This window comes from Hyla sarda, chromosome 2 (assembly GCF_029499605.1).
Source record: "Hyla sarda isolate aHylSar1 chromosome 2, aHylSar1.hap1, whole genome shotgun sequence".
NCBI lineage: Eukaryota > Metazoa > Chordata > Amphibia > Anura > Hylidae > Hyla > Hyla sarda.
The window spans coordinates 61,656,950-61,681,300 of record NC_079190.1 but is presented as its reverse complement, the minus strand read 5'-3'; the positions used below and the strand labels follow the sequence as shown (position 1 = coordinate 61,681,300).

The following is a 24,351-nucleotide window of genomic DNA, read 5'->3' as shown; positions in this document are numbered from 1 at the left end:
TTAATGCTAAGTGAGTGGTGACTTATACCATACTTTGTGCATCACTGCTCAGTATACAGGAGCGGGGAGTCCAGCCTTTGACAGGAGTCCCTGCTCTTATGGTGTAGCACACCATGCAAACAGATAAGCTCACCGACAGTCATGTTGGCAGCGCCAACATGTGTAGGTCAAATTGGCCAAAGTGAATGATATTGAGATTATATCAGAGTTCCACTGGGAACAGGGACTCATGTGAGTGATGACAATCTCTATACAGCGCTATGGAACATGAGCGCTATAAGAAACACATTTTTGACTTCATATATTGCAAATGTAATAACCCATTAAAAGCATACTTAGTATCAGTAAACTCATTCTCAATGAAGTCTGTTTTGAAGCACTAGTTTAAAAAACCAAATAATGAAAAGGTAGTGATCCTAATAGCAACGTCGTGAGACTTATGAACGGGGAATGTCCCTTTCTTTAATCAAAGGCTACAAAATGTTTGGGTGACAGGGACCAATCTGTACCTTATTAGATTCTGACACCAGCAAGATGACCATCTGAAGTATGGGTAGAATTAGGCCCTACTCTACTTACCTTTGTATATTACATTAGATTTTTCAGTGTTTTATGAAATTTTAACCCATGATCTGGCTCATTCTTCTACAGTTACCACTTATGAAAGCAGTTTCTAGACCAAGATGTCAGTGATAGTTCTATAAGAAGAAGTCTTTTCAGGATTGAGGACAGTTCTCAGAGTGTCCAGTTCCTATACCTAATATAAAGAGATGACATAAATAGCCATGAAACACTACTAGATGGTGTATTGTTATTTGATCCTCCTGTACTTCTTGCAGGGTTCATACCTTATATTCACCATGGATTTGGCCTGTCAGCTGATGTATTGTTCCAGTTTGACTTATGTGACAATCATAGGATACTCTGCCTCTGTAATTTGGCATCTTACTTACCTTTGACACTGTCACCTGAGCTGGATGACCTCTAAACTCAAGTATTCACTGTAGATCTCAAGATTCTGTAGGTTTTAGAGTAGTTTGGACCGATTTTTTTTATACCGCAAGAAGTGAAAACTATTCCTTTTTTATTCTCTGTTACTACATTTAAAGGGTTTGTCCAAGGAGTAAAAAGTTATTTGCATTGTTTTAAAAAATTAGATTTTAATATTGTTAAATACCTTAGGGTGCCCAGGTTTTACGGTTTCTTGATATGTTCCTCCATTCCCATGATGGATGTGCATTAGGCATACCTGCTCCTCAATGTAAAATATTCACACCCCCTACCTGTATAATCCCGGCCATAACCTGATTTTCTATTATTAAAATAAGTTCACAATATTTTTCTTATCTGCCTAGGGTACCAAAGTACCTTGTCCTGGGCCTGCTCTTTAACCCCTAAAGGATGCAGGGCATACATGTATGCCCCGCGCCCGCTCCCGGTCTATGAAGCACTCTCAGGAAGCTGAGCGCACTTCATACCCGGCTGGCTAATGCCGGATATCACCGATCAGGGTGATGTCCGGCGATAACACTTTAGACGCCACAATCAAAGTTGATCAAAGTCAGCACTCTAAATATGCAGGCAGCCTGTACAAGTGGAGCGTCGATAACCCTGATCATTGCTGTGCTATAGCACAGACATTGTTCAGTGTATGCAGTCAAAATATTGCAAGCCCTCATATGCGTCTTTAGGTGGAAAATTAAAAGCATTATGACTATAAGAAGGTCAGGAGGGAAAAAACTAAAAAGTTCTTCTGATCTAGGGAGTGGATGGGGCCACGTCACATACAGGTGTGATGCTGCGGTTCCAGACAATCCCTTTAACCTCTGCTTCATTCAAAGTCTTGGTCATCAAAGTTATGCTGTTTTGGAACCCCCTTTGCTCTTATCACCTATAAAGTCGATCGGTAATAAATACTTGTAAATGAAATACCCCTTACAAAGAGTTTGGGGAGGATTGATCAAGACCTGTGCTGAGGAAAAGTAGACCAGTTGCCCATAGCGACCAAATGGCTTCTTTTTTTCAGAGGTCTTTTCAGGCGATCTGATTGGTTGCTATGGGAAACTAGTCAACTTTTCATCTGAACAGGTTTTGGGGAAGGGTGGGGGGAGTATATAATGATGAATTATGCTTCAAATAACTGTCCTGTGTGAACCTTGCCTTAAAGGAAACAAGGCAACATATTTTTTTTTTAGTATAAAGTATACAGTTTAATGTTTATAACATGATACTTTCTTCCAGCCCTACAACTACAAACCTTTCTGAAATATCATGTTCTGTCTTTCTTATTTATTACAGAAGAAGAGATTGGATCTTAAGATTGTAGTTGTACCATGGGGGTTTGGAGTAAACATGATAGCGGAGCACCATCCAACAACGTAAACCAAGGAACATCAACCGTATGACACAAGAGTGACTAATCTTTTTTAAAGCATGGAAACGATTTTGGATCTTGAGGGTACTGCAATTCTTTCTACAGCTTGCACATTTTCTTTAACATCGATAAATGTGAGAAAGGACTTTTTCCCACCTGGAAGGAATGCACACAACACACATTGTGAAAACTTTGACACTTTGTTAGGGCCAGAACCTAATATCACAGGTCCAATATCTACAAGAGAAATCAACACAACACTTCCAGAGATTGGCGGGTGGATAACAGGGGGGAACAGTCCAACAACACCCGAGCTTGGCACATGGACAACTATCGGAGCCAACTCTACAGCCAAAGCTGACAACTGGTCACCAACATTCACTGAGCTTGACCTCTACGAAGGCAACATATCACCCACTGAAACGGCTGACACTGAAGACGGATATCAAGAAATGTGTCTGGCATCATTACAGCAAGAAACCTCCTACAGCAAGTCTCACAATGTCCGAGTTATCAAGCATAAGCCAAGTGCTATTACTTTCACTGATCTACCTCTTGATGTAATTTGCGATAGTGCCAGTTATGACAATGACACGCAAGAGGATAAAGAAAGTGACGATGACACTGAGGAAGAGGATGAGAATGAAGATGTCTTTACAGATCTGCCACGTTATAAATATACTTTTACTGGTATAAAAAGGAGGAGTTCCCATCCAAGAAGTCCTCAAAAAACGTTCACTGACTCGAAGGAAATTTTCCAAATGTTCGACAAGAAATATCGGAACAACGGAAGTGACCTGGGTGAAGAAGAAAGAAAGACATCCACGGTAGGAACTGTTTAACCAAAATCAACTTTCACCTCACTTTCCCCTTGTATCAGTATACAAAATATTTAAACAAATATATCATAAAATGCAATAGTCTATTAGACTATTTACTATGTGATAGGTATAGATAAGTGAAGATTCATACATGTTTCAACAAAGTGTACATTCAGATGCTATCAGTTATTTGCAAGATGCTTGACTAGTGCAGAGGTCTCCGAACTGTGGATCTTCAGCTGTTGCAAAACTACCACCTGCAGCATACCCAGACAGACAAAGGCACTGAGAGTTCATAAGTAGAGATGTGTCTGGTAACATTTTGCTAAGGCTATGTTCACATTTGGAGTTCCATTCGCTGATTCTGATGAAATGATGGGACTTTAGGAGAGAAAAAATTCTGCTTATCAGTCATAAAAAAATAGTCACCATATAAAAGAACCCTGACAGACCCCACTCAAATTGATTGGGGCCAGTTGGGTTCCATTGGGGTCTGGTGTCACAACCTCCGTCTCAGCCCTGTTGTCTGCAGATTTCCCAAACTGAGCTCCACAACCCAGATGTAAGCATAGCCTTAGGGGACAAATCTGGAAATAGGCCTTTTCTAGAATAAATTAAATTTACAAGTATAGGTAACACAGTAATAGTATTTATATGCCCGGTATTATGGCCTCTGGCCTCAAGGTTCCTCCTAAAAGAATAAATGAATTGACTGAAGTATGATATATGACATTTCTGTGCATGAATGTATCTCTTATGCCTTGGGGTTCATATCTTTTGACTAATACATGACAAATGACAAAAAATCTTTAACTTATTATAAAAGATTAAAAAAAATGGTTATTTGGCTCTAGCACCTTGACACAAGGATTGTATTAAAAGGGTTTCCAGGATTTATTTATTTAAGCCTTGAGACTTGTGACCCTTGCAGCAGTCGGGGTCATTAAAAACAAACAAAAAAACTTTTAAATAGCAGGACAAACTCTTTAAAAGGGTCATATTATATCTAGCCTGGAAAAACTGCAAAAAGTGTATTGGGGAGGATTAGTTTAGCTTGTCATGGTATCTCATGTCAGGTAAAGGGGTGTGTATTTAATTGGGTACTGTCGTTTCGAACAACTTCCCTCTATGTGATAGCCTATGTGATTCCTAACATATTTGTAAATCAATATATAACAATACAAGAATGCAGCATTCACTCACCGCAACAACGGCATCAACGTTTCCGGCTGGAGGGGATCGCGGGTCGGCGTCTTCAGGACTTCAGGAGTGCTCAGAGGCTACAACCGGTTTGTTTCACGCGCTGCTGCGTGCTTCGTCCGGAGGAAGCGCGCAGCAGCACGTGAAACAAACCGGTTGTAGCCTCTGAGCGCTCCTGAAGTCCTGAAGACGCCGACCCGCAATCCCCTCCAGCCGGCCGGGAACGTTGATTCCGTTGTTGCGGTGAGTGAATGCTGCATTCTTTTATTGTTATATATTGATACTTTATCTAGTTGCATGCACCCCACAGGTATTACGGAGTAACTGGACCCTGACAACTGCTGCAGACCCTAATACTGGTACCACCATTATACAGAGTTGCTCTCCTTCTGTTATTTTTTCTTTATTGTGTGAGATATTTGTAAATCACTTTAAACCCTTAACCCCTTAAGGACCCAGCCATTTTAGACCTTAGGACACGGCCATTTTTTGCACATCTGACCACCGTCACTTTAAACATTAATTACTCTGGAATGCTTTTAGTTATCATTCTGATTCCGAGATTGTTTTTTCATGACATATTGTACTTTAACATAGTGGTAAAATTTTGTTGATACTTGCATCCTTTCTTGGTGAAAAATCCCCAAATTTGAGGAAAAATTTGAAAATTTTGCATTTTTCTAACTTTGAAGCTCTCTGCTTGTAAGGAAAATGGATATTCCAAATAATTTTGTTTTTTATTCACATATACAATATGTTCACTTTATGTTTGCATCATAAAATTGACGTGTTTTTACTTTTGGAAGACACCAGAGGGCTTCAAAGTTCAGCAGCAATTTTCCAATTTTTCACAAAATTTCAAAACTCACAATTTTTCAGGGACCAGTTCAGGTTTGAAGTGGATTTGAAGGGTCTTCATCTTAGAAATTCCCCACAAATGACCCCATTATAAAAACTGCACCCCCAAAGTATTCAAAATGACATACAGTAAGTGTTTTAACCCTTTAGGTGTTTCACAGGAATAGCAGCAAAGTGAAGGAGAAAATTCACAATCTTCATTTTTTACACTCGCATGTTCTTGTAGACCCAATTTTAGAATTTTTACAAGGGGTAAAAGGAGAAAATGTATACTTATATTTGTAGCCCAATTTCTCTCGAGTAAGCACATACCTCATATGTCTATGTAAAGTGTTCGGCGGGCACAGTAGAGGGCTCAGAAGCGAAGGAGCGACAAGGGGATTTTCGAGAGTACGTTTTTCTGAAATAGTTTTTGGGGGGCATGTTGCATTTAGGAAGCCCCTATGGTGCCAGAACAGCAAAAAGAAAAACCACATGGCATACCATTTTGGAAACAAGACCCCTTGATGAACGGAACAAGGAATAAAATGAGCCTTAATACCCCACAGGTATTTCACGACTTTTGCATATGTAAAAAAAATAATAATAATTTCACTAAAATGTGTGTTTCCCCCCAAATTTCACATTTTTGCAAGGGTTAATAGCAGAAAATACCCCCCAAAATTTGTAACCCCATCTCTTCTGAGTATGGAGGTACCCCAAAAGTTGACCTGAAGAGCACTACGGGCAAACTACAATGCTCAGAAGAGAAGGAGTCATATTTGGCTTTTTGAGAGCAAATTTTGCTCGCGGACATGTCACATTTAGGAAGACCCTATGGTGCCAGGACAGCAAAAAATACCTACATGGCATACCATTTTGGAAACTAGACCCCTTGAGGAACGTAACAAGGAATAAAGTGAACCTTAATACCCCACAGTGGTTTCACGACTTGTGCATACGTAAAAAAAAAAATTCACAAAATGTGTGTTTCCCCCCCAAATTTCACATTTTTGCAAGGGTTAATAGCAGAAAATACCCTCCAAAATTTGCAACCCCATCTCTTCTGAGTATGGAGGTTCCCCATAAGTTGACCTGAAGTGCACTACAGGCGAACTACAATGCTTAGAAAAGAAGGCGTCATATTTGGCTTTTTGAGAGCAAATTTTGTTCGGGGGGCATGTCGCATTTAGGAAGCCCCTATGGTGTCAGGACAGCAAAATAACCCCAACATGGCATACCATTTTGGAAACTAGACCCCTTGAGGAACCTAACAAGGGATACAGTGAGCATTTATGCCCCATTGGTGTCTGTCAGATCTTTGGAACAGTGGGCTGTACAAAATTTTAAATTTGCACAGCCCATTGTTCCAAAGATCTGTCAGACACTAGTGGGGGGTAAATTCTTACTGCACCCCTCATTACATTCCGTGAGGGGTGTAGTTTCCGAAATGGGGTCACATGTGGGGTTTTGTTTTTTTCCTTTGTCAAAACCGCTGTAACAATCAGCCACCCCTGTGCAAATCACCTCAAATGTACATGGCGCACTCTCCCTTCTGGGCCTTGTTGTGCGCCCCCAGAGCACTTTGCGCCAAAGTGAGAGCGCCATGCGCATTTGAGGCCTGAATTAGGGATTTGCATAGGGGTGGACATAGGGGTATTCTATGCCAGTGATTCCCAAACAGGTTGCCTCCAGCTGTTGCAAAACTCCCAGCATGCTTGGACAGTCAACGGCTGTCCGGCAATACTGGGAGTTGTTGTTTTGCAACAGCTGGAGGCTCCATTTTGGAAACAGTGGCGTACCAGATGTTTTTCATTTTTATTGGGGAGGGGAGGGGGGCTGTGTAGGGGTATGTGTATATGTAGTGTTTTTTACTTTGTATTTTATTTTGTGTTAGTGTAGTGTAGTGTTTTTAGGGTATAGTCACACGGGCAGGGGATTACAGCGAGTTTCCCGCTGCGAGTTTGAGCTGCCGCGCAAAATTTGCTGCATCGCAAACTTGCAGCCTGATACTCACTGTAAGCCCCCTGCCCATGTGAATGTACCCTGTACATTCACAGGGGGGAGGGACCTCCAACTGTTTCAAAACTACAACTCCCAGCATGCACAGTCTATCAGTGCATGCTGGTAGTTATAGTTTTGCAACAGCTGGAGGCACACGGGTTGGGAAACACTGAGTTAGGAAACAGACAATGTTTCCCAACCAGTGTGCCTCCAGTTGTTGCAAAACCACTACTCCCAAACATTCTCAGGCATGCTGGAAGTAGTAGTTCGGCAACATCTTTAGAGCCAGATGTTGCCGAACTACAACTCCCAGCATGCCTGGAGTTGTAGTTTTGCAACATCTGGAGGACTACACTTTGCAGACCACTAATACAGTGGTTCCCAATCTGTGCCCCTCCATATGTTGCAAAACTACAACTCCCAGTATGCCAAAACTGTCCAGGCATGCTGGGAGTTGTAGTTCTGCAACATCTGAAGGGCAAGATGTTACAGAACTACAACTCCCAGCATGCCTGGACAGTAAGGGCATGCTGAGGATGTGTAGTTTTGCAACATCTGTAAGGGCACAGTGGTCTCCAAACTGTGGACCTCCAGATGTTGCAAAACTGCAACTCCCAGCATGCCCAGATGCCAAGGGCTGTCTGGGCATGCTGGGAGTTGTAGTATACAGGGTCCCATTACAGCAATGCATGTCGCTTTACGGCGACGTGCATTGCTGTAAAGGGCCCGACCGTGGCTGAAGGGGAACTCACCTGTCGCCGCCGCCGCCGTCTTCATCGCCGGGATCCGGGCCCCAGCACTCCCCCGTCCCCCGTCGCGTCCTCCGGTCTTCCTCCCGTCCTCTCCGGACTTCCAGGGGCCGGGCAGGGCAGGAGGAAGTAACCGCCCCCCCCCCCCCCCTGCGATTGGTCGGTTAGCTAACCGAGGAATCGCAGGGGATCGGAGGAGGTGGCAGGCTTGCCATCTCGCTCCTAGCCTTCAGCATGGTCTTGGCTGTCTGTGACAACCGGGATCATGCAAAATTACCGGGCGGTCGGGTCCCAGAGACGCGATCAGCTCGGTATCGCCGCAGATCGCAGGGGCGATTTCCCTTGCGATTTGCGACGATCGCCGACATGGGGGGCCTACATGGCCCCCCTCGGCGTTTGCCCTGGATGCCTTCTGAAGCATTTCAGCAGGCATCCACTTCCGATCCCCGCCCGGCGCGTGGCAGGGGACGGAATTGTCCATGACGTACGCGTACGTCATGGGTCCTCAAGTACCAGGTTGTCATGACGTACGCGTACGTCAAGGGTCCTTAAGGGGTTAAGGATTCCTCATCCCACTAAAAATCATAACGCTTTCAATTTTATTCCATATTATGGCTTATTTTTTGCACCATCAATTTTACTGTGCAGTGACATTATTCATTTTACCAAAATATCCACGACGAAGCGGAAAAAAAATTCATTGTGCGATAAAATTGAAAAAAAAATCCCATTTTAAAACTTTTGGGGTCTTCCGTTTCTACGCAGTGCATTTTTCGGTAAAAATGACATCTTATCTTTATTCTGTAGGTTCATATCGTTAAAATGATACCCTACTTATATAGGTTTGATTTTTTTATTACTTCAAAAAAAAAATCATAACTACATGCAGGAAAATGTATACGTTTACAATTGTCATATTCTGACCCCTATAACTTTTTTATTTTTCCGCGTACGGGTCGGTATGAGGGCTAATTTTTTGTCCCATGATCTGAAGTTTTTATTGGTTGCATTTTTATATTGATCAGACTTTTTGATCGCTTTTTATTAATTTTTTTCATGATATAAAAAGTGATCAAAAATACGCTATTTTGGACTGTTGAATTTTTTTGCACGTACGCAATTGACCATGCGGTTTAATAAATTATATATTTTTATAGTTCGGACATTTCCGCACACGGGGATACCACATATGTTTATTTTTATTTACACAGTTTTTTTTTTTTTTTTTTTTTTTTACATGGGAAAAGGGGGGTGATTCTTACTTTTATTAGGGAAGGGGTTAAATGATCTTTATTAACTTTTTTTCACACAATTTTTTTTTGCAGTGGAATAGCCCCCCCTAGTGGCTATTACACTTAACATACTGATATCATACACAGATCATTGCTGTGCATTGATATGGCAGAGATCAGTGTTATCGGTGGTCGATTGCTTAAGCCTGGATCTCAGGCTTGGAGTAATCAATTGCCGATTGGACGCGACGGAAGCAGGAGGTAAGGGGACCTCCACTCACATTCTAGCTGATCGGGACATCGCGATTTCACTGCAATGTTCCCGATCAGCCCGACTGAGCTGCCAGGAAGCTTTTACTTTCATTTTAGATGCGGCGATCAACTTTGAACGCCGCATCTAAATGGTTAATAGCGATCAGTGCTGCACGCTATTAGCCCAGGGTCCCAGCTGTCATTAGCCACCGGGACCGACCCGGTATATATGCCCTGCGTTCTTAAGATGTTAAGAAAAAGAGCTCTGAAGCCTTGGCCACTAGGAGTCTCACTTCCCTGCAATCTGCTGTCCCCTGCCTGTTGTCAGAGGAAATTTGTCTCTAGTAACAAACAGAGAAGGACAAATTATAGGATATGAAGGTGAGGCTTAGAGAGGGAGCCTACGTAAGCCTGCAGCCTTGTGAGCCAGTCTGCCTGCTGAAGATAATCCACATTGTTTCTCAAAAGTAAATCAAGACTTTCTTCTCATATCTGACCAACCTTCGAAATAGTTGTCTCTTGTGTAAATAGCATACTGTGTGTCCATTTACCTTGTGGGTATAATTAGCAACAGTAGCAGCTCAGTGCTTAGTGTAACCCCATTTATGATGTGCTGCGGCTGTTTCTTCACTTTCTGTTCACATAGCACCGATGGCTGCCCGGGCTTGCTGGGAGTTGTAGTTTTGAAACATCTGGAGGTCCACAGGTTGAAGACCACTGTATCAGACATTGACAAGCGGTGATGATGAAGGGGGGGTGATGATGATGACATGTGGTGATGATGACAAGGGGATGATGAAGGGGGTGTGTGGGATGATGACAAGGGGATGATGAAGGGGGTGTGTGGGATTATGACAAGGGGATGATGAAGGGGGGTGGGGATGATGACAAGGGGATGATGAAGGGGGGGTGTGGGATGATGACAAGGGGATGATGAAGAGGGGTGTGGGATTATGACAAGGGGATGATGAAGGGGGTGTGGGAAGATGACAAGAGGATGATGACAAGGGGATGATGAAGGGGGGTGTGGGAAGATGACAAGGGGATGATGAAGGGAGGTGGGGATGATGACAAGGGGATGATGACAAGGGGATGATGAAGGGGGGGTGTGGGATGATGACAAGGGGATGATGACAAGGGGATGATGAAGGGGGGGTGTGGGATGATGAAAAGGGGATGATGACAAGGGGATGATGAAGGGGGGTGTGGGCTGATGACAGGCGGTGTTGATGAAGGGGGGATGATGACAGGCGGTGATGATGAAGGGGGGATGATGACAGGGTGATGATGATGAGGGTGTTAATGACGGGGGTCTGGATGATGACAGGGGGGATGATGTATTTCCCACCCTAGGCTTATACTCGAGTCAATAACTTCTCCTGGGATTTTGGGGTGAAATTAGGGGCCTCGGCCAATATTCGAGTCGGCTTATACTCGAGTATATACGGTAATGGCTTCATGAATGTCTGTAGAAAAACAGGTGTGATTCTAGCCTCGGTTAAAAATACAGCAAAATCAAAAGATAGCTGAAGGGGTATTGTTGAGGATAAATTTTACATTTAAATATATATATATCGCTCATTACAAACTTGTAATTCAGCTGTCATGCACAGTTGGGCTCCTGCTGTCGAAATCCAAGTATACTATGATCTTGGCAGTTTAACCACTTACATGCCATGGTCAAAAGCATCCATGAAATTGGGAGGGAGCTTTCTCTGTCTGGCCATTGGTACAGCACAAAAGGATTGCAGGGAGCTGGTGGTATATTTTGAACTTGATAGACCTATGAGCTATGTTACTATGTAAAAAGGCTGCTTATATCGTTACGCTTATGAAAACAAAATTGGGTCTTAGAATGTGGCAACACAAAAATATCTTTGGTCAATAAAACATGTTTTTATTGTGCATAACTACTGAATGTAAAAGGAAAGTCTATACATATTTAGTATTCTCACATTCCTATAGACCCACAGAAGAAGGTTGACATGCAATTTTTTACCGCATGGTAAACTGCAAATGTAAAAAACTTACAAAACCTTGGCAGAAGTACAAACCCTCAAATGGATACTTTGGTGGGGAAAAAAAAGTTATGGGTACTTGAATACAATGATGAAAAAAGGAAAAAAAATTGACATGGTTAGTAAATGACATATAAGTAGAAGGCAGTCGGCACTGCGGCTGGAAACCTGGTGTACATGGAAAGTGGTAAAGCAAATGAAGGAAGTCCCGACACACGGTAAGTAGCTTTCACTGTTTTATTCAATATTTCAGCTTAGCATTTCTGCACGTGTTGCGGCTCCACCTGAGCCTTTCTCAACAGGTGATTACAAACAACGGAAGTGACATCTTATAGCAACAAAAATAGGCGTGATCACATATGAACAAAACAATCACAACTTACTGCTAAATAAAGGTTAAACTAGGCATAATTGTCACGATGCCGGCTGGCAGATAGTGGATCCTCTGTGCCAGAGAGGGATTGGCGTGGACCGTGCTAGAGGATCGGTTCTAAGTCACTACTGGTTTTCACCAGAGCCCGCCGCAAAGCGGGATGGTCTTGCTGCGGCGGTAGTGACCAGGTCGTATCCCCTAGCAACGGCTCAACCTCTCTGGCTGCTGAAGATAGGCGCGGTACAAGGGAGTAGACAGAAGCAAGGTCGGACGTAGCAGAAGGTCGGGGCAGGCAGCAAGGATCGTAGTCAGGGGCAACGGCAGGAGGTCTGGAACACAGGCTAGGAACACACAAGGAAACGCTTTCACTGGCACTAAGGCAACAAGATCCGGCGAGGGAGTGAAGGGGAAGTGAGGTGATATAGGGAAGTGCACAGGTGTAAACACTAATTGGAACCACTGCGCCAATCAGCGGCGCAGTGGCCCTTTAAATCGCAAAGACCCGGCGCGCGCGCGCCCTAGGGAGCGGGGCCGCGCGCGCCGGGACAGAACTGACGGAGAGCGAGTCAGGTACGGGAGCCGGGGTGCGCATCGCGAGCGGGCGCTACCCGCATCGCGAATCGCATCCCGGCCAGAGGCGGTATCGCAGCGCCCCGGGTCCGTGGAACCGACCGGAGCGCTGCAGTGAGAGGAGTGTAGCGAGCGCTCCGGGGAGGAGCGGGGACCCGGAGCGCTCGGCGTAACAGTACCCCCCCCCTTGGGTCTCCCCCTCTTCTTGGAGCCTGAGAACCTGAGGACCAGACTTTTGTCCAGGATATTGTCCTCAGGTTCCCAGGACCTCTCTTCTGGACCACAACCCTCCCAATCCACTAAAAAGAAGGTTTTCCCTCTGACCTTTTTCGATGCTAAAATTTCTCTGACGGAGAAGATGTCCGAGGAGCCGGAGACAGGAGTGGGGGGAACAGATTTGGGAGAGAAACGGTTAATGATAAGTGGTTTAAGAAGAGAAACATGAAAGGCATTAGGAATACGAAGAGAAGGAGGAAGAAGAAGTTTGTAAGAGACAGGATTAATCTGGCGCAAAATCTTGAAAGGACCAAGATAGCGTGGTCCCAACTTATAGCTAGGGACACGGAAGCGGACATATTTGGCGGAGAGCCATACCTTGTCTCCAGGGGAAAAGATGGGAGGAGCTCTTCTTTTCTTATCCGCGAATCTCTTCATGCGTGAAGAAGCCTGTAAGAGAGAATTTTGGGTCTCTCTCCATATGATGGAAAGATCACGAGAAATTTCATCCACAGCGGGCAGACCAGAGGGCAAGGGGGTAGGGAGGGGGGGAAGAGGGTGACGGCCGTACACCACGAAAAACGGGGATTTGGAGGAAGATTCAGAGATTCTGAAATTATACGAGAATTCGGCCCAAGGTAGAAGATCTGCCCAGTCATCCTGGCGGGAGGAAACAAAATGTCGTAAATAGTCACCCAAGATCTGGTTAATTCTTTCTACTTGTCCATTGGATTGAGGATGGTATGCAGAAGAAAAATTTAATTTAATCTTGAGTTGTTTACAGAGAGCCCTCCAGAATTTAGACACAAATTGGACGCCTCTATCCGAGACAATCTGCGTAGGCAACCCGTGAAGACGAAAAATGTGTACAAAAAATTGTTTAGCCAACTGAGGCGCTGAAGGAAGACCAGGAAGAGGGATGAAATGTGCCATTTTGGAGAATCGATCAACGACCACCCAAATAACAGTGTTGCCATGGGATGGGGGTAAGTCAGTAATAAAATCCATACCAATCAGAGACCAAGGTTGTTCGGGAACAGGCAGAGGAAGAAGAAAACCAGCGGGCTTCTGGCGAGGAGTCTTATCCCGGGCACAGATAGTGCAGGCTCGCACAAAGTCCACCACATCAGTCTCTAGAGTCGGCCACCAATAGAAGCGAGAGATGAGTTGCACAGATTTCTTGATGCCCGCATGACCTGCGAGATGGGAGGAGTGACCCCATTTGAGGATTCCGAGGCGTTGGCGTGGAGAAACAAAGGTCTTTCCTGGAGGAGTTTGCCTGATGGAGGCTGGAGAAGTGGAAATCAGGCAGTCAGGAGGAATGATGTGTTGAGGAGAGAGTTCAATTTCAGAAGCATCTGAGGAACGAGAGAGAGCATCGGCCCTAATGTTCTTATCAGCAGGCCGAAAGTGAATTTCAAAATTAAATCGGGCAAAGAACAGAGACCACCTGGCCTGACGAGGATTCAGCCGCTGGGCAGACTCGAGGTATGAGAGGTTCTTGTGATCGGTGTAAATAATAACTGGAAATCTTGATCCCTCCAGCAGATGCCTCCATTCCTCAAGTGCTAATTTAATGGCTAGAAGCTCTCGATCCCCGATGGAGTAGTTCCTCTCCGCCGGAGAGAAGGTCCTAGAAAAAAACCCACAAGTAACAGTATGCCCGGAAGAGTTTTTTTGTAGAAGGACAGCTCCAGCTCCCACTGAGGAGGCATCAACCTCCAATAGGAAGGGTTTAGATGGGTCAGGTCTGGAGAGCACGGGAGCCGAAGAGAAGGCAGACTTGAGTCGTTTAAAGGCGTCTTCCGCTTGAGGAGGCCAAGACTTGGGATCGGCATTTTTTTTGGTTAAAGCCACAATAGGAGCCACAATGGTAGAAAAATGTGGAATAAATTGCCTGTAATAATTGGCGAACCCCAAAAAGCGTTGGATGGCACGGAGTCCGGAGGGGCGTGGCCAATCTAAGACGGCAGAGAGTTTATCTGGATCCATTTGTAGTCCCTGGCCAGAGACCAAGTATCCTAGAAAAGGAAGAGATTGGCATTCAAACAGACATTTCTCAATTTTAGCATAGAGTTGATTGTCACGAAGTCTCTGAAGAACCATACGGACATGCTGGCGGTGTTCTTCTAGATTGGTCGAAAAAATTAGGATATCATCAAGATATACAACAACACAGGAGTATAACAGATCACGAAAAATTTCATTAACAAAGTCTTGGAAGACAGCAGGGGCGTTGCACAGGCCAAAGGGCATGACCAGATACTCAAAGTGTCCATCTCTGGTGTTAAATGCTGTTTTCCACTCATCCCCCTCTCTGATGCGGATGAGGTTATAGGCGCCTCTTAAGTCCAATTTAGTAAAGATGTGGGCACCTTGGAGGCGATCAAAGAGTTCAGAGATGAGGGGTAAGGGGTAGCGGTTCTTAACCGTGATTTTATTAAGTCCGCGGTAGTCAATGCAAGGACGTAGAGAGCCATCTTTTTTGGACACAAAGAAAAATCCGGCTCCGGCAGGAGAGGAGGATTTACGGATAAAGCCCTTTTTTAGATTCTCCTGGACGTATTCAGACATGGCAAGAGTCTCTGGGACAGAGAGAGGATAAATTCTGCCCCGGGGTGGAGTAGTGCCCGGGAGGAGGTCGATAGGACAATCATAAGGCCTGTGAGGAGGTAGAGTCTCCGCTTGTTTTTTGCAGAAAACATCCGCGAAGTCCATATAGGCCTTAGGGAGACCGGTTACTGGAGGAAGCACAGAGTTACGGCAAGGGTTACTGGGAACCGGTTTTAGACAGTCCTTGGAACAAGAGGGCCCCCAACTCTTGATCTCCCCAGTGGACCAATCCAGGGTTGGGGAATGAAGTTGAAGCCAGGGAAGTCCAAGGAGAATCTCCGAGGTGCAATTGGGGAGGACCAAAAGTTCAATCCTCTCGTGATGAGATCCGATGCTCATAAGAAGGGGCTCCGTGCGGAAACGTATGGAACAGTCCAATCTTTCATTGTTTATACAATTGATGTAAAGAGGTCTGGTGAGACTGGTCACTGGGATGTTGAACCTGTTGACGAGAGAGGCCAAAATAAAATTTCCTGCAGATCCAGAGTCCAAGAAGGCCACAGAAGAGAAGGAGAAGGCAGAGGCAGACATCCGCACAGGCACAGTAAGACGCGGAGAAGCAGAGTGGACATCAAGGATTGTCTCACCTTTGTGCGGAGTCAGGATACGTCTTTCCAGGCGGGGAGGACGGATAGGACAATCCCTCAGGAAGTGTTCGGTACTAGCACAGTACAGGCAGAGGTTCTCCATGCGGCGTCGTGTCCTCTCTTGAGATGTCAGGCGAGACCGGTCGACCTGCATAGCCTCCACGGCGGGAGGCACAGGAACAGATTGCAGGGAACCAGAGGAGAGAGGAGCCGAGGAGAAGAAACGCCTCGTGCGAACAGAGTCCATATCTTGGCGGAGCTCCTGACGCCTTTCGGAAAAACGCATGTCAATGCGAGTGGCTAGGTGAATAAGTTCATGAAGATTAGCAGGCATTTCTCGTGCGGCCAGAACATCTTTAATGTTGCTGGATAGGCCTTTTTTAAAGGTCGCGCAGAGGGCCTCATTGTTCCAGGATAATTCAGAAGCAAGAGTACGGAATTGTACGGCATACTCGCCAACGGAAGAATTACCCTGGACCAGGTTCAACAGGGCAGTCTCAGCAGAAGAGGCTCGGGCAGGTTCCTCAAAGACACTTCGAATTTCCGAGAAGAAGGAGTGTACAGAGGCAGTGACGGGGTCATTGCGGTCCCAGAGCGGTGTGGCCCAAGCCAGGGCTTTTCCAGACAGCAGGCTGACTACGAAAGCCACCTTAGACCTTTCAGTGGGGAACTGGTCCGACATCATCTCCAAGTGTAATGAACATTGGGAAAGGAAGCCACGGCAAAACTTAGAGTCCCCATCAAATTTATCCGGCAAGGATAGTCGTAGTCCAGAAGCGGCCACTCGCTGCGGAGGAGGTACAGGAGCTGGCGGAGGAGATGGTTGCTGGAGCTGTGGTAGTAACTGTTGTAGCATAACAGTCAGTTGAGACAGCTGTTGGCCTTGTTGCGCAATCTGTTGTGACTGCTGGGCGACCACCGTGGTGAGGTCAGCGACAACTGGCAGAGGAACTTCAGCGGGATCCATGGCCGGATCTACTGTCACGATGCCGGCTGGCAGATAGTGGATCCTCTGTGCCAGAGAGGGATTGGCGTGGACCGTGCTAGAGGATCGGTTCTAAGTCACTACTGGTTTTCACCAGAGCCCGCCGCAAAGCGGGATGGTCTTGCTGCGGCGGTAGTGACCAGGTCGTATCCCCTAGCAACGGCTCAACCTCTCTGGCTGCTGAAGATAGGCGCGGTACAAGGGAGTAGACAGAAGCAAGGTCGGACGTAGCAGAAGGTCGGGGCAGGCAGCAAGGATCGTAGTCAGGGGCAACGGCAGGAGGTCTGGAACACAGGCTAGGAACACACAAGGAAACGCTTTCACTGGCACTAAGGCAACAAGATCCGGCGAGGGAGTGAAGGGGAAGTGAGGTGATATAGGGAAGTGCACAGGTGTAAACACTAATTGGAACCACTGCGCCAATCAGCGGCGCAGTGGCCCTTTAAATCGCAAAGACCCGGCGCGCGCGCGCCCTAGGGAGCGGGGCCGCGCGCGCCGGGACAGAACTGACGGAGAGCGAGTCAGGTACGGGAGCCGGGGTGCGCATCGCGAGCGGGCGCTACCCGCATCGCGAATCGCATCCCGGCCAGAGGCGGTATCGCAGCGCCCCGGGTCCGTGGAACCGACCGGAGCGCTGCAGTGAGAGGAGTGTAGCGAGCGCTCCGGGGAGGAGCGGGGACCCGGAGCGCTCGGCGTAACAATAATCCATCACTTAAAGAGACAGGTATGAACAATACCTTTTAAAAAGTAAACAAACAAACAAAAAAAATCTCACTATATTCGGATTTTCTATTCAGATCATTCTCTGTTGGATCTGAAAATAAAAATAAAACAACATGGTACAAATATCATATATGTTGAGAAATTTCGTAATCTCTATTGAGACCTCTAGGTGACAATGTATCGAGGACATGATTCCAGTACACTTCACGTCAAAGGAGAAGCTTTTTTATGCCGTCGCCCCGTCTAGGGTACTTAACCTGCTCCAGAATCTGAAATCTTAATTGGGAAACAGAATGTCCCTTCTCATGAAAATGATGTGGCACTGGGAGTAATAAATTTTTGCATTGAACAGCAGATTTATGTTTACTTAAACGATCTTTTCGTTGTGAGGTTTCACCCATATACAGAAGTCCACACGGACACTTTAAAGCATAGATTACATTGGAAGAATCAGACATGAAATTACCTCTCCCTTTAGCACACTGCAGCAGAGTACAATGCAGGAATGGGAAGGTACCATTTTTTCTATCCGATAAGAATTTTTGATGTGCGATTTTTCGGATGCTAGCGATATCTACACGGACTAATTTGTTTCTGATATTCAGAGCTTTTTTGTTGCAACAGATGGGCATGTGAGAAATTCTGTAATATGGGGGTAGGCTTCTGAAAGAATGTGCCAATGTCTGCGAACTACCTTATCAATTTTAGTATTTAATGGATGAAATTTATGTATAAAATATATTTGAGGTTTTTGTTCTTTTAATTGCTTTTCTTGTAAAGACTCGTTCTCTGCCTTTGCTAATAGGTGGAGGGGGTAACCTCTGTTCAAAAATTTGTTCTTCATTTCTTTAATTCTAGTCTCCTGAACATCAGGCTTAGACACAATACGCCTTACTCGTTGAAACTGTGATTTCGGGATTGCCCGCTTAGTGATATGTGCATGATTACTATCATAATGTAGGATGCTATTCCTATCAGTACTTTTAATGTATGAATGCGTAATTAATTTACCCTTTTCATTAATATTAACGGTAGTATCTAAGAAATTAACGTGATCTTGACTAGCTATCATGATAAAGTTGAGTTCTGGCCATACCCCATTTATCTCAATGATGAAAACCTGAAGAGTAGTGCTGGGACTTCCTTAATTTGTAGTAAATGACATATAGACCTAAATAAAGAGATGAAGGGAGCACTCACCACAGGGGTACAGCTGAATATAACTTCATTCCTTGATGTTTCACATGCGAGTACAGGAACAATAGGTGGAGACTCACAGGCAGTAGCGTCTCAGTGGGTGGCCCGCCCGGTGAGACGCACCTGCCTGTGAGTTTCTGCCCCTATTGTTCCTGTATTCAGATGTGAAACATCGAGGAATAAAGTGATATTCAACTTATACCCTTGTGGTGAGTGCTCCCTATATCTCTCTTTATTCAGTGTGATTTATGGACTTCATTTGCTGTGTAGCACCGCCGATGCTCCATACCCAGACTAAATAGAAGTACAGACTGTGCCCGGTCACACTTGCCCTCCCTCCATCGATTTGACATACTTTATAGACCTGATTGGTCTGGTCATTCTGGGGTTAAACATAATGACAAAAACAATATTTATCATCAGATTATAAGTACTCATATTTTGTCATACTTTTCCTATAATTCATGGTTTATAACAGTAAAGTACTTAAGACATAGCCCAAAGTCTTTGAGTAGAAGCGTGGAGAACCTGCCTCTGTCTCTGCCGATTATGTTCATTCATTCATTTTTAAGCTGAAATTGTCCCAAAGGGAAAATGCTATAGTTCAGGAAAGTGTTTCTATACTGAGATGATGTGCACATTGTCAAAAGACGTGAAGTATATCAACTGGAACTGATAAAATATGAAAAACACCAGAGAACCGCAACTTCAGCAGATTCACCACAGGAATTCCCTCAGGGTAGAGAAGATGGAAACTAGAATGGAAGGGCTCACGTTCTCATATGCTGCAAACACATCACAACTAATAATTCTTCTGCCGGTACACTTTAATACTGACTGGTGTCTTGAGACATATTTTATATAAATGTCCTTCATTCCATGATAAGGTCATTGCTTTTTCCACCCATTTTTTTTTTTTTTTTTTTTTTTTACTTCATATCAAAACAGAGTGTTAAAATGGTTTTCCAGGGCTATAATACTGACTTCTTATTCATATGTTCTGCTTAAAAGCAGTGTATAGAACTAAGATGCAGTACTGGGCACAGCCACTTCCAAATGTACTGCGCTGTGCCTAGCTGATCCCTTTAGTTTGGGACACTAAGCCTCCACCATGCATCTGGGGATCAATGTCTCAAAGCTTTCTTCACCAATTCCCACATACTTACACTTATTATCATCTACACCATTGGAAGATGAGTTCCAGACTGATGTCCAGCAGTTTAGGCGTATGAGCATTGTGCGGTATAAGTCAAGGACAGTATACCTTGTTTTATTACATATTAGTTGTGAAGCAAGATGCACTGTACTTAACTACATTGGCGCATTGATTTGATATAACTTTATAGGGGTCTGACCTCTGTTTTCTGTTATAGAGCTCCAAATCCTATCAAGGGGATCTCATTGCAGGCATATCACAGCCCCTAATGAAGTCTATGAGAATTATAGAAACACATGTATTGTAAGCACCCTCTAGTGGTGGCTGTGTGAAATATAATTGCCTCTATATTACAAATGGAAATATATACCGTAAATATGTCTTACATAAATAAATTATTATTATTATTAATAATAATAATAATAATAATAATAATAATCCTTTATTTATAAATGCTGGTGCTGTTTTTGCCAAAAAAAGAAGCAGCATTTTTCTAATAATGGACAACCCCTTTAATGAACCTTTCCTATTAAAAGAAAACAAAGAGATTGGCCAAGATTTATCAATCAGCCTGAAACCCAAATTGTCTGGTTGTCCCATAGCAACCAATCACAGCTCGTTAAAGTATAAAAGCTGAGCTGTGATTGGTTGCTGTGGGAAAACCAGACAATCATGGTTTCAGGCTATTTGATAAATCTCCCCCATTATCTACATGGCTGTGAGTATCTCAGGTCACAACTGGCAGCCATTCAGCTGAGATGGACGCAGTATTTGGCCTTGTTCTGCACAGTATTGTTGCTCATTTTTAGAAAGGAACATGGCTGTTTTATGGCTCAAAAAATAAAACCAGGCAAAATGGCCATATTTTCCCCATTGCATTATATTAAATCCAATGGGAAGTCTGTTATTTAAGATGTATTTTGGGCCAATCCCAAACAACTATTTTTTGTATTAAAGTTTTTGCTACAGTCCAAAAAATGCTAAAAATACAGCCACAAAGCATGGGCAAAAATGGCCTAAATAAGAAGGCTAAAAAAAATATATATATATATATATATATATATATATATAATATGGCTCAAAATACAGTGTGTGTACATAGCATTTTACACACAGCCTGCATTGGCTCAGTGTAGGAGTTAGTGCATTATTCTACAGGTGCTATTTGGCTAGGTATACCATATTTCCTTGAGACAAGAACAGGACATTGAGATAGGAAAAAAATCTGTCTGGTTATATAGTTGTAGGCCCCACACTGCCCCCATATATAGTTGTAGGCCCCACACTGCCCCCATATATAGTTGTAGGCCCCTATACAGCTCCCATATACAGTGGCCCCTCGAGTTACAATATGAATTGGTTCCAGAACAACCATTGTATGTTGAATCCATTGTATGTTGAGACCATAACTCTATGGAAACCTGGTAATTGATTCTGAAGCCACCAAAATGTCATCCAAAAATAGGAAAAAGTGAGGATTAAACAAAAATAAGTAGATAACTAATATAGATAAAGCAAATCCTTACATATAAAAGTAATAAAGATCTGCTGGAAGCTGTAATCACTGTCTATGTAGAGGACAGGAGCTTCTTCAGGGTCCTGTACAGTACACAATGTCCTAAAAAAGTAAACTGGAGCCACCCTCAGCTGGTGTCCAAAGGAGCATCTAACCCTGGCACAGGTAAGAGTAGTACAGAACATGTAATACCTCCCTGTACTGTAGGGGCGCCACCAGACAGGAATTCAGCGCATGCACTTCAGTAATACAGGGGTTTTACAAATGAATGTCCATTCTGATTGGTCAGTTCTTTCAGCCATTGATATGTTTCGCAGATCTGGACTGTCTGTAGTATTGTATGTTAAGTCTGGTTTCAAGTTACAATGGTCCAGAAAAGACCATTGTATGTTGAAACTATTTTATGTTGAGGCCATTGTAAGTTGAGGGACTCCTTTCCTCTAGTCCCTCATATAAGGTAGTAGGTATGTGATGTCCCAGTACGGGATATGCATCTCACAGTCCTATCAGCTTGAGTCCCTGCACATCCCCAGGGTCACCTGCACTGTACCTCTATAATCTGTATAATTGTATATTATGTGTAAGGGACCTTTGATATGGTTATTGATCACATGATAATGGTTGTCACATGTTAAAGTCACATGTTTTGTTACCCAGAGAGCACCAGGTGACCAGATGACCCGCAGCTAGCCTATGGGCTCCTTGCACAGCCCCCTTAATAAGGAAGGGAGGAGCTGCAATCTGGCTCTTTGATCACTCTTTGCTCTTAGATCCTGAGGTAAAGTCCAGTCCAGACGTCTCAGAGCCAGTGTCCAGCACATCTGGAGGCCTCAAGCCTCCAAGTCAAGTCATCTCTGTCTGCTGTCACTATCTTCAGTCAAGTCAGGTCTATTATAGTCAGTGTGGCTGTGCTAAAGTCTGTCAAAGTCACTGCAAGTCCCAGCAAGCTGCAAGGTCCCCTGTGTTACTGGTCACCTCTCTGGGATCCTGGCCTAGCTGTAAAGACTGTACCATCTGTCTACCTCAGTAATGCTACCGTTAACCCTAATCTGGCCTTGGACTCTTATTTGCCCTCCCTAACTAGGACTAGCGGTTCTACCATTCGGGTGTTTCTCGGTAAAACCATGCCCTGGTGTCATGAACATTTAGGGGTTTACACCATCTGCTCCTGGGCTACAACATCTGCCCCATAGACCCCACATCGCACCCCCGTGACACACCATAGGTAGCAGGGCCGGACTGGGACATCAAATAGTCCCGGGCACTTTAGAATAAGCAGCCCATATTTTGGGTGGCGGTCCGACTGCTGAGACCCCCAACCGATCACCCCAGTTTAGGTGGCTCTCCAGCTGTTGTAAAGCTTTAACTCTCATCATGTCTGGAGAACCTCAGGAATTATGGGAGTTGTAGTTTTGCTACAGCTGGAGAGCCACAGATTGGGGAACAGTTTAATCCATCATCCCTCCACCCTACTGCTCCAGACCCCTCTGTTCTCCTTCTCCAGACTCCTCTTTCCTCATCCATCCTCCCCCTTCAGACCCCTCTGCCATTCGGCATCCTCCTCCTCCAGACCCATCTTTACTTCTCCATCTTCCTCCTGACCCCTCTGTCCTCCTCTTCCTCAATACCATTTTTTTTTCTTTTCTCCTTCAGACCCCTTTGTCCTCCTCCATCCTCCTACTTCAGACCTCTCTTTACTCCTCCATCGTCCTCCTCCTGACCCCTCTGTCCTCCTCCAGGCCCCTGTGTCCCCCTCCGTCCTTCACTTCCAGACCCCTCTTTTCCCTTCTTCAGCAGACCCCTCTGTCCTTCTACATCCACCTCCTCTAGACCCCTCTGTCCTCCTCCAGACCCCTCTGTCTTCCTCCTCCATCCTCCTCCGCCCTCCTTCTCCAGACCTCTCTTTACTCCTCCACCTGACCCCTCTGTTCTCCTCATCCAGGCCCCTCTGTCCTCCTCCTACATCCTCTTCTGCCCTCCTGCTCCAGACCTCTCTATCCTCCTCTATCCTCCTGCTCCAGACCCCTCTGTCCTCCTCCATCCTCCAGACCCTTTTTTACTCCTCCTTCTTCCTCCTCCAGACCCTCTGTCCTCCTCCATCCTCTTCTTTCCTCCTCCACCCTCCTCCAGACCCCTCTGTCCTCTTCCTCCAGATTCCTCTTTCCTCCTCAACCCTCCTCCTCCAGACTCCTCTGTCCTCCTCCATCCTCCCCCTACAGACTCCTCTCTCCTCCTCCTCCGGACCCCTCTATACACACATCATCCATATTCATACATTTCATACATACTCCCATCATACATACACACACACATCTTGCACACAACATTCATATACACACATCATACATACACATTCTACACACATCATACATATATATACACACATCATACATATACACACATCATACATACACCTACCGTCGCCCCCATATCATACAATACATAGATACACACATCATACATGCACACACATTATACATACACTTCATACATACACACACATCATACATACACACACAATAATACATACAAACATAATACATATACGCACACATCAAACATACATACATACATACATCGTGCTTACACACATCTATCATGCATACATATATTACATTTATACACACATTCTACACACATCATACATATACGCACACATCATACATAAACACACATCATACTGATACACATCATACATACACCTGCCGCTGCCCCCACATCATACATTACATACATACTCACCATACATGCACACACCATACATACACACACACAAAACATACATACACTACCGCAATAATATATACACATATAATACATCTACTCACACATAAAACATACACACATCATACACACACCTCACATAACACATTCATGCAAACATCATACATACACATGATACATACCCCCCCCCCCTTCCTCGGCCTC

General features: G+C 44.6%; 1 protein-coding gene across 5 annotated transcripts in view; it reads left to right on the top strand.

Moving 5' to 3' along the window:
- The window catches only part of STARD13 (StAR related lipid transfer domain containing 13), a 508,748-nt gene that overhangs the window by 101,181 nt on the left and 383,216 nt on the right, over window positions 1-24,351 (top strand). For all 5 annotated transcript variants that reach the window (XM_056561898.1, XM_056561901.1, XM_056561899.1 and 2 more), the window contains one exon: window positions 2,299-3,201. In XM_056561898.1, the coding sequence (XP_056417873.1) occupies window positions 2,434-3,201 (768 nt within the window). In that variant the 5' untranslated portion in view covers window positions 2,299-2,433. The remainder of the gene's footprint in view (window positions 1-2,298; window positions 3,202-24,351) is intronic.